Below are 14,521 nucleotides of genomic sequence, written 5' to 3'. Positions count from 1 at the left end.
GTGTCCTCATTTTAAGTCTGCCCCAGGGTAGGAAGGTGGGAGGTGAATGCAGCCTTTCTCTCTTCCCTAGGACAAGGGGGATGCTGGGGTGAAGGAGCTGGACAGCTTGAACAGTGACCGGCTGAGAACCATCCAGCTCAACGTCTGCAACAATGAGGAGGTGGAGAGAGCAGTGGAGACCGTCCACTCAAGCCTGAAGGACCCTGAGAAAGGTAGGGGCCATTCAGAGGGAGCATGTCCTAAATGTCCTCCTCCATTTGCTGGTATCCTGCCCAAACTCTCCTTTATTTATTGTTTAAACTCTTCCTCCTGCTCAGAGTAGGAAGTGGATCAAGTTCAACACACCTGTGCAATAGGGCAGTGTGAAACCTGCCAGAAGGCGATTTGGGGAATATAGGAGAGCTGGATGGGCATGCACTGGTTTGGGCCAGTTCAGTCAGTTCTCATTGGATGCCCATTCTAGGCCAGGTTCTGGGCTGTGTACTCAGGATGACCCAGGCACAGTCTGTCCCTGAGGACATATAGGACACTGTAGAGGGACTGGTTATGACATCAGGGAGCCGCACACTGAGAGGTAGGATAGCACAGGAAACCAGGATGCATCCAGTCTTGGGAGTTGGGTGGGAATGGGTCAGTGTAACAGAGGGTGGAGAAGGCCAGTCCAGGAGCAGGGAGCATGGACAATGGTGGGCAGTGGCCCAGGATGCTGGGCCCTGGTGAGTGGTCTGGTCCCAGGGTAGAGTCTGGTGGAGGTGATGACAGCAAATGAAGCTGGGGAAGGAGGTCAGCAGGGCCTTGGGTGCTAGGCCAGCAGAGAATGGCTGCCTCCTTAGGACCCTCAGGAGCTATCAAAGGGGTTGTCTGGAGGAGATGGTCTGGAGGGGTCTGTTTGTGAAACTCACTCTAATGTCACATTGGCAACGTGGAGGGTGGTTTGAAGGGGCATGTGGTTCAGAAGTCCTAGGCAGGGTGGTGGGCATTGGAAAAGGAGGGATCAGGCTCAGGAGTGCTGAGAAGGCAAAACTGGAGGGGCCTGATGACTTGGGCATGGGACGAGGGAGACGCAAGAGATCTCTGTTCTACATTCCTCAGTTGCAGGAGCAGTTTGAGGTGTGTCCTCAGTTGCAGGAGCAGGTTGAGGTGCAGGAAGACACTGAAGTGCCCATGGGACACTTGGGGGAATGTTCAGGAGGACTTCTGGGGACTGTGAATATTTAGGGGCCAGGTTTGTTTGAGAGGTTAGATAGAGTGCCCCAAAGCTAAAGGAACAGAAAGTTTTGGGGATCCAATAACCAACAGGGTCAAATACTGCAGAAAGTCCCTGTAGCATAAGCACCCAGGTGTCCCCAAGTGTTTTCCATTTAAGCCACATGGAAGACCTTGATGGGAAGAGCTCTGCTGACCAACTCCAAGGGGCACCATGCATACAGACCAGGGCAGCAATGGCTGGGATATCATTCAGCTGGCAGCTCAGGGCATCTGTGGAAGAGCAGAAGAGTGAGTTCGTGCAGTTGACCTTTGTGTTCTCATAGCCCAGGCAGAAATAGGGTGTCTCATCTAGCTCTCTGCTTTTCTGCACAGTGGGCTGGAGGCAGCTCTCCTAAGCAGTGACTCCATTCCCCGGATGGGGAGGATGGAAGGGGAATGGCCAGCACCTGTGCTGTGCCTTCTGTGCTGAGCACGGGTGGGTCAGGTGGAAATGCTGTCATCTCTGAGAATCCCACCTGTGCTGTGTGGCTGTCTGTGGACAAGCTGTTGCTTTACAGGTATTTTGTCGTGGGTGTCCCCTCAGCAGGCCCAGTGCCACCCCCACCCCCACAACATCCTTTTTTTTGAGCACTGTTCTCTGAGGAGACGCCTGTGAGTTACTGAACATCTGTTTAATAATTAACAGGCAGAGCCTGCGCTCCTGTCCCATTAAGAAAAGGCAGGATGGGTCCCACTGGGATGATTACCAGCCTGAGTGCAGAGCCTGCCTCACCCCAGCAGTGGTAAATCTGCTCCACCCTCTCTGCCCCCGCTAGGAGGTGGGAAATTGCCCCCATAAACCATCAGGCAAGAAAACAGCTGCAGTCAGCGCCATAAAGCCACAGCAGTTGCAGCCTGTGAGGCTTGTGGTGATTTAAATTGCTCATGGAAAGGAATTGCCAGGGGGGACCTGGTACAGAATGGCCAGGACACTGGGGCAGAGCCACCTCCATTCCCTGTACTGGGTTGGCCAGTTAGACTAGCCCAGCAAGGCAGGGTCCCCCACGCCCCTAGCCACACAATGGGAGGTGCTGTCCTCTGCCCTGGCATCTAGGCTTAAACCCAGCACCCAACACACAGACTTTTCCCTCCTGCCTTTTCCACATGAGGCATTCTGGGGAGGGCTTAATAAACCACTCACCACAGCCTTCCTTAACCCATACTGAAATTTTTGGAAAAGAATCTGAAATCTTTTAGGTCCAAAAGAGAAAATAAATCTGTCAGATATGTGGTTGCATGCCTCCTTCTTTCTCTCCCCTCTTTCTCTTCCTCCCCCCCATTTCTACTCCCCTTCCTCCCTTCTGGCTCTGGTTGGCTTTTTCCTAGTAAGGCAGCACCCATCCCCACTCCTCGGGCAGTGCTGGCTCTGAACTCCAGGTGGCGCTCTCCCAGAGTTTTCCACCAGCTCTGGCCACCTCTGATTCACATCCTACCCAGAGAGGAACTTCTCAGAAGAGGGGTCCTTCCCCACCCCTGGATATTGGGGCACATTTTGATGGCAAGTTTGTTGTCTGTCACTCTGGCTCCATGGAACAGTTGCTACCAAAGCCTGGGGAACCAGCCTTGGAGGTTAAGATGAATGGAATTGTCTTGATTAGAGTGGTCCAGCCATCTGCCACCAGCCCCTTTTTTCCCTGGCAAGACTCTAAGGGACTGGACATCTGGAACCTCTGACCACCCTCCCTACCCTCATCCTAAGGGAAAGCTGGGCCAAAGGATCAGAGGGCAGCCTGTGAGTGTGGTTTGATCTTGGCATCATTACTTACTAGTCAATCAGTAAACATTTACTGAGTACTTGCTGTATACTTGGTAGTGTGCTGAGGAGCGGAAGGTAGCGTGCTGGCAGGATGAACTTGTGGTTGGACACCAGCCAAGTGGCTTCAGGACAAAACCTCTCAAGGGCTTTTATGGCTTTGGGGGTATTATGCTGTCGGCAGGGAGGGCCCTATCCCCCATCCTCATTCTGGAAGTGAGTCGGAAACTGTATTTACCCTGGGCTTTGCCTCTTTTTTATTTTTTAAATTTTTTTAAATTGTTGATAGAATTTTATTATTTATTTTTATTATTTTTTATTTATTTATATGTGGTGCTGAGAATAGAACCCAGTGCCTCACACATACCAGGCAAGTGCCCTGGGCTTTGCCTCTTAATTGAAGTGTGGCTTGGGTGTGAACCATTACCTGGGTGGGTCTCACCTCCATCTGTGAAGCAGGATGCACTGTGAGCTGCCCCACACTCATGCCCAGATCCGACCACTGCAGGAACACAGATAGAACCTCAACAAAAGCTGTTCTCAGGTTGAGGAGTGGGGAGCCGGACATGTTCAGATCTAGAGAGGCAGAATACACGGGAGGGTAGCTGGGAAAGGCCTTGTATACTGAGTTGTAGGAACTCAACTGGGAACCTTAGGAGCAGGAAGTGACTAATAGGAGGAAGATGGCCTGGCTGAGGGGTCATGTAGAGATGAAGGACAGAGACCAAAACAGGGAGACCTGGGAGGAGCCTTCTCTATAGTACAAGAGTTACTACAGATGGAAACAAGAAGATAGAACTGATTCTAATGAACACAGCAAAGAAAAACAATGTCGGCATGGGGTTAAGTATAAGGGTTGTGTCCCCAGACAGTCCTGAATCCAAATCCCATCTTTCCCAGCCGCTAGCTGGGTAACACTGAGAAAGTTGCTTCATCCCCCTAGGCCTCAGTTGCCTCCTCCAGATATGAGAGTTGTATCTACTTTATAGGTCAGTTATAAGGATCAGGTGAGTTAATGAGCTGATCAGGTGAGATTAGCAAAGTGCTTACTTAGTTCAGGGCTGTTATTCTGATACTAACAGTCCTCAGGGACTCCTTAGGTGGGGGAGAAGTGAAGAAGTAGTCAAAGATGAAAGTGAAGCCATTAACGAAGGGGAGGAGCAGGCTTGGCAGCTTGGGAGTTTGATGTGTTGGTGGTGGCTAGGGTGAGATGGGGATCTGTGGGACCTAGCAGCTGGGGTTGCGGGGAGAGGGCTGACTCCTGAAGGGATGTGGGAACCATGGACATGGAGATGATGTTGGAACTATTCCAGAAAAACAGCTGTCACCCAGACCAGCAGGAATGCTGTGAGTTTATTTAGAGCATTGTCTGAGAGATACCAGGTCAACTACTACCCCTTGTCAAGTCAGCAGAGCTATAATCAAGGAGTAGCATGCTTTCACAGGTCAAGTTTAATTAAGCTTCTTTGGATAGTAGTGTCAGATGTAATTGTTTTATTTTCAGGTGGAAAAAGTCAGGTGATATTGTCCCACATGAATCAAACACAAAATCCCTGGAAAATTCCACAAAGTACAGAAGTCTACCTCATAATTCAGGAGAAGTAGGCCAAGGACTGGACATTGCAGGTCACCTCTTTTTTGGGGTATCAGGGAGCTTGCTAGAGATGCTAGGGTGTCATTAATGCCAAAGGAACAAGTGAGCATTCAGGAGCCATTAGGATTACTCATGTCCTAGATAGGTGGAGGAAACTGGAGGCTAGGGGTCAGGGTCCTCAGCACCTAGCCCCTGGAGACTAGAAAGGGAGACCCAGAGAGGGTCAACTGGGCTGGGGCTGGGAACCCAGAGTGGTGTCAGAGGGGATGCAGAGGGCAGAGTGTTCATAGAAGCCTGGCCATGGAGGGAAGGAGGGCAGACTGTAGGGTTAAAGAAGGTTGTTTAGGATATAGAGACATGGTATTGTAGATAGTCATTCACCCAACACACATTTATTGAGCACTTTATGTGTACAGTTTTAAAGGGAAGGAGCAGGGAACAAGGAAAAAGCTGAATCTGTGTAAGACTGATGGTTTCCAGCATAGTAGTAGGGAGAGGAATAGGTCCAAGTGTTGGCCACAATCGCAGGGAGAGGCTTCCTGATCTTCCTGGGGCCTGGGAAGAGGCAGGGGTGGGGACAGGGAGAAGGTGGGAGCTGTGGGTTGCAGGAATGATTTTTATGTCAGTAGGTAGGCTTCAAGGTCAGGAGGTCAAGGTCGAGGTCAAGGTCACGAAGGGTGCTGAGAGAGGAGGCCCCAGCGGCAGGCAGCCATGGAGAGTGGAATAGCTCCTCATAGAGGCTTTGTTAACTGGTAATTTCCTTTTCTTAATAAATGTCCTTAATTCTCCATAATTGAAGGAGAAGGCGCCAGAGGTCAGTAGATGAAGCTTTAATTTGGGGACTATGGAAGGAAAGCAGCTAGAGAGTAATTACTCTGTCATTTATACAAGCTTATTTCCCTGATGAACTGAGAAAGCCAGGCCAGGCCCAGTTCCCACAGGGGACAGGGGAGCTCAGAGCTGAAACTGTGCCTTGGGAAAAACTCAGGACTTTCAGCTGGACAGTGAACCCCAGGAGACAAGCTCTGAGAATTTCCACAACAGAGAGTCTGGGCCTGACTCTGTCCTAAGGCCCCAGCCTAGGCAGCCCTTATGCCCCCAAAACTAAACCCAAAGAAGGTCCTCAAAACAAGGCTCTCTAATGCCTGTAGCCCCCAGTTCAGGTCCGGCTCTGCCTCAGCTTCCTGATTAAACTTACATCTGTCCCTTTTCCTCAAGGCCTCAGTGTCCCTAGCTGATTAGTTAGGAGACTAAATAAACTACAAGAACTCTCTAGGACCAGTATTCTCTAAGTTCACAAAAGTCAGCCGTCTTTTGTTAGACTTGCAGGAATCAGTCAACCCAAGTACACCATGACAGTGTGTATGCTCTTAGCCCCAGGGTGTCGCTCATGCTAAGGAAACGGTCTCTGCTAGCAAAGAGCACAGGGAAACACAGGGGATATTAGTGAAGTGAGTCATGGGGCCTTGACATCTAACAACCAACAGTGTCATGGTTCAGAGGAGGAAGATGAGAATGGAGTCATTGTTAGGAGGGTCTCAAGAGCACTGGGCCTGACCCAGCATGGCTTGGCTGAGCCCCTAACTTATTGTGTCTTGAAGGTTGGGCCCCTTGATGGTTCTCCAGAGGGCACTTGGTCTGGAAAATTTTCAAGTTTCCTTGGCTTCTGGAAAGAGGGAAGATATAAATGAGAGCTCAGAGGCAGGAAGGAAAAAATAGGTGCAGGGTGTGATGATGAAATGAGTGGCATAGAGTGGAGGTGAGGTGAGGCACAGGTGAGGGAACCCTGGCAGGGCTAGGTTATAATGGCCTCTGAGGATTGATTCAGGCAGAGGTGACCAGAGGCCTGGATGCTCCAGACTGAAGGTCATTCCAGACATCCAGGACTTCAGATTGGTCTAACTCCTGTCCTTCTTGGGTGACTCTAGAAGTTTCCTGAGAGCTTTGGGAAAGAGGCCAGGAAGATGGGGAAAAGAGACAACAGTTGGGGGCAGAGTGGACTGAAGGTAATGGTTGATGTCTGAGGCTTTTCCTACATAGTGACCAAGTTCTGTCCTTTCCTGTCCAGGGATGTGGGGGCTGGTTAACAATGCGGGCATCTCGACATTTGGGGAGGTGGAGTTCACCAGCATGGAGACCTACAAGGAGGTGGCGGAAGTAAACCTCTGGGGCACGGTGCGGACAACGAAATCCTTCCTTCCCCTCCTTCGAAGAGCCAAAGGTGAGTAGAAGATAGCCCCTGCCTGACCCTGGACCTGCCATAATGAAAGACCTATCCTGCCAGAGGCAATGTCCATACTAGCAAGGCTGAGCTCCTGACTCCTGGGGCCATGCTGGGCCCACAGATGGTGGCAGGCAGGGATATGTGGCTTTCAAAAGTAGAGCAGGTGATAGGTCAGCAGTCTATGTATCCAGGTATAGCAGGATCCGGCCACTCTTGGACTCTGTGCGCAGGCTGCATATAAACGTCATTGTATCATAGCATGCAGTTAAATAAATGTTAGTGTATCCGTTCTGTGGGTTGTTACACCAAAGCAAAAAAATGAGACAGTTGTAGTATTAAATTTAAAAATAGTAATAATCAAGATTAGAAATTTGGAAAATAGACAAAATATCCAAACCATATTGGATAGCTGAATATAAGCAAACTACGCAAGAGTCCCTGGTTCTGATTTTCTCCCTGGCATAGCAAACAATTGAGGTAAGACCCACAGATCTATCCCAAAGCCCCAGCAACAGCAGGAATGAACACAGGGGTAGCCATAGGTTTTAAAAGGAAACCCAAACTCTTCCATGACTTAGAGCTTAAGAGGTTTCCGCAAGATGCCCAGGACAGACTGTGTGAGCCTTTTTGGGTGTGCTACCAGGGCTAAGAGGGGATGTGGAAGGTCCCTGTCACCCCAAGGCTGGGCCTGTGGCAGAGACTTTTCAAAGTCACCACTTTTCTAGTGCCCAAGACTCTGCCTTCATGTCATCAGCATGGGAATCCCTGCCCATGCCCCAGCCTGCTTCTCTTTGACCATCTTGGGCTCCATCCAGTGAGGAGTTGGAGAATGGAGCACCCCAGCACCCTCTCTAAGCCCCAGGGCTTTCCGTACCAGTGCCAGCCTCAGCTCTAGGTGATCTACCTGCATTCATCTTTCGTGTTGCCGCACATAAAATGTTGTCAACACATACTTAGCAAGTCACTTATCTGCACATCTTACTGGGTGAGCTGAATTTTAAGCTCCGTGAGGGTAAAGAGGAAGCTTTAGGCTGCCCAGCATCAGCCCTTGCCTAAAGAGAGCACACAGATCCACATGGGCACCACTCTCCCACCTCCCATGTTCTGCCATTGTTTTTATCCTCAAGGTATGATCACCAGGCTGAGCTCAGTCTGATTTTGAGTTAGTTGTGTGTTGTCCATTATGCTGTGCCCTCCTGGTATGCAGGCCTGCTTCTCGCTCATTTCTCCTTCCCTGTCCTGCCTGGCCCAGCTGGGCTGCCAGGGAAGATCAGGGTTGCTCACATTGATGGGTGGCCCAAGCTGGCCCTGGCTACCAAAAGAAAAGGTCCCCTGACCCTGGGTGGTTCAGAAGCAATTCCAGCCAAGCCTCTGCATCGCAGGGCAGTGCCACCTGAGCAGGTGTTTGTTGTCTCTCTCTGTAGGCCGTGTCGTCAACATCAGCAGCATGCTGGGCCGCATGGCCAACCCCGCCCGCTCCCCATACTGCATCACCAAGTTTGGGGTGGAGGCTTTCTCTGACTGCCTGCGCTATGAGATGTACCCGCTGGGTGTGAAGGTCAGTGTGGTGGAACCTGGCAACTTCATCGCTGCCACCAGCCTCTATAGCCCCGAGCGCATCCAGGCCATTGCCAAGAAGATGTGGGACGAGCTCCCTGAGGTTGTCCGCAAGGACTATGGCAGGAAGTACTTCGATGAGAAGATCGCCAAGATGGAGACCTACTGCAACAGCGGCTCCACAGACACATCCTCCGTCATTGATGCTGTCACACACGCCCTGACAGCCACCTCTCCCTACACCCGCTACCACCCCATGGACTACTATTGGTGGCTGCGAATGCAGATCATGACCCATTTGCCTGGTGCTGTCTCTGACAGGATCTATATACACTGAAGAGTGACCTTTTGGGGAGCCCTAGAGGGAGGGAAGAGAATGGGGGAGGGAACACATATAGTCACCTTTTGATTAACCACTTGTGGATTATCTCATGTCCTAGGAGGCCCCATTTTAGCATTAACCAGAGGGGATAACTCAGCCTGACATGTTAATGTGGTGAGTAGCTCAGGCCTTCACAAATGGGATGGGGTGGGGGGCCCTAACTAAGCCTCAGGGCAAACATGGTGTATCTATCTAAAGTTTATTTCATACAAAGATTTTTGGAGAAATGTCTTTATATTAAAAACAGATTTATTCTAGAATAGAATCCAGGTTCCTTTACATTTTAAGCCAAAAACATCAGTTCAAAAAAATTTGATCCTTAAACCTGCCTCATGAGTAAAGAAGGACGGATTTTTTTTTCTTCTGTACAAATAATCTGTAGCTCTGAGAGAACACATGAATTAACCCTTTTATTGCTTAGGAGTGGCCCATGTTTTGTTTTTCTGCCACAGATGTACAAACCCTTCCCATTTGCATTCCGGAGCCACTTTGGATCCCTTTATCCAGGAATCCTCTGGCACCTCTGTCTTCGCCTGAGCTTTGCATACCAAGTGCCCACTGTATACCTCTTTGCACATCCATGGTGCTATATGACCAGCGGGCAGCCAGTGATTGACAGTAGGCTGTATGGCAGGGGTGTGGATCATTCTGGAGATTTCCATTTGAGATTTCTCCACTGTCTTTGAGGACTTGGTCTAGACTTGTGTGGAAGTGCTCCATAGTTGAGGGAAGTTTGTTGGTAACCTTGGTTTTACCTGCAGTGGGACTGGTACTGACTGGGGTTGCAGATGGAGCATCAGTGCCAAGGCCAGTACTGTGGCACCTTCTTCCAGTGGTGGTCTGGGTGCCTGTCTGTCTGTGTGGTACACACACACACACACACACACACACACACACACACACAATCACACACTCACACATGTGTACTCACACATGTTCATTGATGGCTTGTTTTTCCGCTATGGCCATATTTATACTTCTCAAGTTTGTGTTTGAAGCCTACCATCCCTACAATTGAGCAGGACCTGGATATTTGGACCCAAACAGGGACCACCATCTTCCAGGTGACTGCAAGCCTCTGGGAGGTCCTGAGTGCCAACTTTGAAAATCAAATTAAACTAGCATTTCCACCTCTCCCAGGAAGAGCTAGGCCTGCCGCTAGAGGGAGCCCAACTCCTCTGCAGCTAAGCCCCAACTCTGAACTTCCATGCAAGCCTGAGGTCTCTCAAAGGGTGTGTGATTCCCACCTGGGAGATTGCCTGGGGGAAAAAAAAGCAAGGCCCCTTTAGAAACAGTATTCCTGCCCTCTTAGCAGCTGCCTGGCTTGACCCTGGAGCATGGTGCCAGGAGAAAGCAGGAGTCTCCTAGCAGCTGGAACAGGCCATGGGCACAGAGAGTGCCAAGGCAGGGTGGCTCACAAAGAGCAGATTCAGCTGGCCTGGTGGGCCTTTGTCCCCTTGTCTTCAACAGGGATGCTCTGTCTTAGCTCCTGACTGCAGGGTGAGATAGAGAGGGCCTAGGGGGCAGGAGGGAGGCAGGGCCTCCAGAGCCCAGAGTGGACCCTTGATAACCATTGTATTTACATATCAATGAGATGCTTTTTTTGTATCACCGAGCTGGCCTCCAGCAGAGGCTTTCAAAATCACACTGTACATATTGGGAGGATTGGTTTTCATGCTTAATAAAGGAAAATGAATTGATGCCTGGAGTTACACATGTGCTTTCACCCCTGGGAACTAGAGGGAGGTAGGGATGGCCACATGCTTTGAGTCCTGATCAGCAGTAAACAGAACTCTGGAAAAGCCACGTCTGTCTGTCAGGGTCTTCAGTCATAAGCAGGATTGCTGGGTTGGCTCACAGCCTGTTCTGGTTTTTAATTTGTATCCCAGTGATTAAAAAGTCCAGGGTACCTTCCCTCCAATCTCAGTACTAATTAAAATTTCCTGTTTTCCGTTCACCTTCTGGCAGCTTAGAACCTAGCAGGATCTAGTTTTGACCTTTACAAGAGATAAGTGGGGAGGGCAGAACAGGTTATTCCCATTTCATAAGTGACATAACTGAGACCCAAAGAGGGAAAGTGACTCATCTATCATCACAGTGGGTTGGGACAAAACGAGGTCAAAACAAGTCTTCTGAGTGGTGCTGTTCACCGTCATTGCACACAGTGGCATGCACAGCTGGGAGAGCTGAGCTGGTTAGGGTCTCTGAGCAACTAGAACCTCAGGGCTTGTGTGCCCACAGGGGGCTACCACTTCTTATTGGGGTGGGGACTTCCCACAAGATGCCACTGACTCTCACTGTCCAGTCCTGCTGGGAACAAATGATGTTCTCAGGCCCTGCCTTTGGTAGAAACTGCATCTCCAATATCCTCACCTTACAAAGGTCACCTGCTCAGTGAGGACTGGGGACCCATGCCCTGAGTCCTGCAGCTCCGTGCCAGGGCCTCATGAAGTATATGCCCATCTCTGAAGTAGGAGGTACTAATCAGCAGCTATCCTATACTAGGCCCTGTGCCACGTTCCAGACTGAATTGCATGTCCCCTCTCCCAGATTCATATGTTGAAGCCCTAGCCCCACATGTGACTATTTGGAGTTAGGCCTTTTCAGAAGTAGTTAAGGACAAATGAAGTTGGAAGGGTAGAGTCCTAATCCAATAGGACCATCAATAGGAAGAATTGGGGCCTAATAAGAAAAGGAAGACAGACTCTCTCTCCAAGCCTCTCAGACTTTCCAGAGTGTGTGAAAATAAATTTGTGTTTAAGGCCAGTCGTTGGCATTTTGTTATAACTGCTCATGCTGACTGATGCAGCCAGGAACCAAGTATTCATTCATTATCTTATTTTTCCTCCTTAGGATCTGTGAAGAAAGAGGACCTAGCAGCCCCTGCTGGTCCTTGCCCCTGCTAATCTTGTCTGCCATCCTCCGTAGTGTGACTTTGAGCCTCAGTTGGTGGTGCAGGAAGGAGGAGAGGACATTGCAGAAAAAGTCTGGAGCTGTGGGGTGGGGCTTCAGGCTAGTCTCAGCCTGTACACAGGACCCCTGCTGGGACCTAGGGTCTGTGCTGCAGCCATCATGGACCCTCCTCTGTTGGCTAGAGGCTGAAAATAACTTTTTGCAAGATGTTCCAGACAGTGCCTTATAACTGAGTGCATGTGAGATTGTATGAGCAAGTGACAGACTGGCCTGATCCTGCCTATCACAAGCGGCTGGGCCACACCTTTGCCACCCATGGAAGACAGTCTGCCAAAGACTCCCGACTTGTGAAGTCTATTCACTTTCTGTATTTCAAACAGCCCAGTCTGATACAGGTACCATGTGAGGCTCCCAGGCTCAGGCAGCTAGATAGCAACCAGGCTCATATGTGCAGTGCTGGGCGCGTCACCCAGTCAGTTCGCTGCCTCTTCTCACCTGATGCTCACAGTGCCCTGGCAAGCAGGCAGGGTGGGATCACAGGCTCATTTCACAGATAAGGGAACAGGCTTTCCCAAGTCTCTCAGCACAGGAGTGATAGAGCCCGTGGCCAAGCCAGATCTGTCTAACCTCCAGCCCAGAGCTAGTGATGCATGAAAAGCCAGGCAGATGGTACCAGGATCTAAAATAAGGAGGGGAAAAAATACCTCAATTATGTAACAGAGGAATCTTTAAGCCTATGCACAGTAACAACCACAGAGTACGACCACGCGGGCCAGCTCCTTCTTCCCTGCCCCCTTTGGGCCCTGAGTGCAGCTTCCTGGGAGACCGTGTGCCAGAGGAGCCCACCAAGACAATCTGCCTTGGCTGAGCTAAAACTGTTCTCAAAGGAGCATCTGAAGGCAGCCCTAGGAATACCAAAAGCCCAATCTGGGAGCTGCCCTCAAAGGGCTCAAGGGCCACAGGAGCAGAGCCTGAGACCTGCAGTGGTTGGTTCTTTTCAAAGAGCTGCACAGCTCTCCGGGGCACTGATGGAGGCGAAATAGCCCAGGGCATGAGGGGCTTCTCCAGTGTGTGCAGGCACCCAGGAACAATGATTTGTGAATGGTGATTTCAGAAGCACAGAGTGAGGAACTGTTGGTCCCAGAACTAGGGACTAGGGCCAGGGTGAAGGGCTAAGAGAGGTGGCTGTGACCCTCACAACCTCAGAGAATCAAAAGGGACCCGGCCATCATCAAGCCTGACTCCCAGCCTCCTGGATGAGGAGCCTGCGGGGCCGGGGCTTGAGGCCCTCCAGTGACAAGTGGCTCATTACTTCCTGAGAAAGCATTTTCTTGATTCAGAAAAATGTATCCAAAGACCAAGGCCAAATCTACTCAATTAACTTAACCCCTTTGACACCTGGCTCTGACTCAGACCTCCAGAGAACAATGTAAATCTTCTCAAACAGCTCTCTGAATATTTGGAAATGACTATCATGCTCAAGAACCTTATTTGACAAGCTCTCCATACACCCTACTCCCCAAACAGAAGATATCAGCTATAGTTATTCCACCCTCCTCCTGTGTTCCTGATGACACAGGATGTTCTTGTCCTGTTAGCAGCCCAGACCTTTGAGACAGGTTTTAATGCTGACAACTCCTCACATGCATGTAACCAATTAAATGGATGCATTGGCACAAATCTTTCATTCCATTATATGTAGTTTAGGATTTAGGCAGCATCATTATTCCTATTTTACAGATAAGGAAACTGAGCCTCAGGAAGATGAAATGACTAACCGGAGAGTCAGGAAAAAGGGAAAACCAAGACATAAGCCTGTCCTTTTGGTTTCTATCTCTAGGGCCCCAGTAATGGTTTGGATGTGAGGTATCCCCCAAAAGTTCCTGTTCAGAGGTGAAATGATTGAATTATGAGAGCTGAAACCTAATCAGTTCATCCTAGTTTGAGTGGACTGATGGGGTGGTGACTGTAGCAGTGTGAAGCATGGTTGGAGGAGGTAGGTCTCTAGAGGCTGCCTTAGAAGGATTCAACTTCCCTGTGGCCCCTCCCTCTGCTTCCTGGCCATCATGAGCAGAGCATGAGCTGGTGCTCCTCCACCATGTCCTTCTGCCACGACGTCTGCCACACTTGGGCCCAGAGCAATGGAGTCAGCGTACTGTGGACTAAACCTCTGAAGCATGAGCCCAAATAAACTTTTTCTCCGCTGAATTGTTCTTGTCAGTTACTTTGATCATAGCAAAGCAGAGCTGACTAACATAGATAGACCCCTTCCAGTACCCCGGGGTTGCCTCAGTCTCCCCAAGAGCTGGGTTGGACTCAGCTCGATGAAGGAGCATTGGGGTGAGAGGATGAAGAACAACTCCCTTCTCAGTACTGCAGAGCGTCCTGTGAAAGAGAGGCCCAGGGCTGGAGTTGTGTCTCTGTGGTTAGAGTGCTTGCCTAGCTCATGTGAGGCACTGGTTCAGTCCAGCACCACATTAAAAAATAAACAAAATAAAGGTGCTGTGTCCATCTACAACTAAACATATTTAAACAGAGAGAGAGAGAGAGAGAGAGAGAGAGAGAGAGAGAGAGAGAGACCCAGCCTTTCCTGTCTCTCAAGGCCCAAGTGTCGGCAGCATCTGTGGGATCACCCAGTGGCCTCAACCCTGATGGAGGACCTTAGAGTGGGAACAGCGGGGTGAAGAAGCATTCCCAGGACTGAGCTGGGGACCACTTGCCTCCCCATCTACAGAGCTGTGTCGGAGAGGGGTGTGAACAGGACAAAGCTTGGGAGACGTCAGGGCCCAGAAATACCTTGTGCTGCTCTCAGTGAGACTTAATTACTCTCTCACATGTCAGTCTACTCTC

At 50.1% G+C, this 14,521-nt stretch overlaps 1 protein-coding gene across 4 annotated transcripts in view; it reads left to right on the top strand.

The window, feature by feature from the left end:
* Window positions 1-10,458, top strand: part of Bdh1 (3-hydroxybutyrate dehydrogenase 1) — a 47,330-nt gene extending 36,872 nt beyond the window's left edge. For all 4 annotated transcript variants that reach the window (XM_040270441.2, XM_005340961.5, XM_013365538.4 and 1 more), the window contains 3 exons: window positions 71-212; window positions 6,664-6,816; window positions 8,244-10,458. In XM_040270441.2, coding sequence (XP_040126375.2) covers window positions 71-212; window positions 6,664-6,816; window positions 8,244-8,713 — 765 coding nt within the window. In that variant the 3' untranslated portion in view covers window positions 8,714-10,458. The remainder of the gene's footprint in view (window positions 1-70; window positions 213-6,663; window positions 6,817-8,243) is intronic.
* The last annotated feature ends 4,063 nt before the right edge of the window (window positions 10,459-14,521 follow it).

This window comes from Ictidomys tridecemlineatus, chromosome 3, assembly GCF_052094955.1.
Source record: "Ictidomys tridecemlineatus isolate mIctTri1 chromosome 3, mIctTri1.hap1, whole genome shotgun sequence".
In the NCBI taxonomy this organism is placed as follows: Eukaryota; Metazoa; Chordata; class Mammalia; order Rodentia; family Sciuridae; genus Ictidomys; species Ictidomys tridecemlineatus.
Note: the sequence above shows the minus strand (reverse complement) of the source record. Positions and strands in the feature narration are given on the sequence as shown.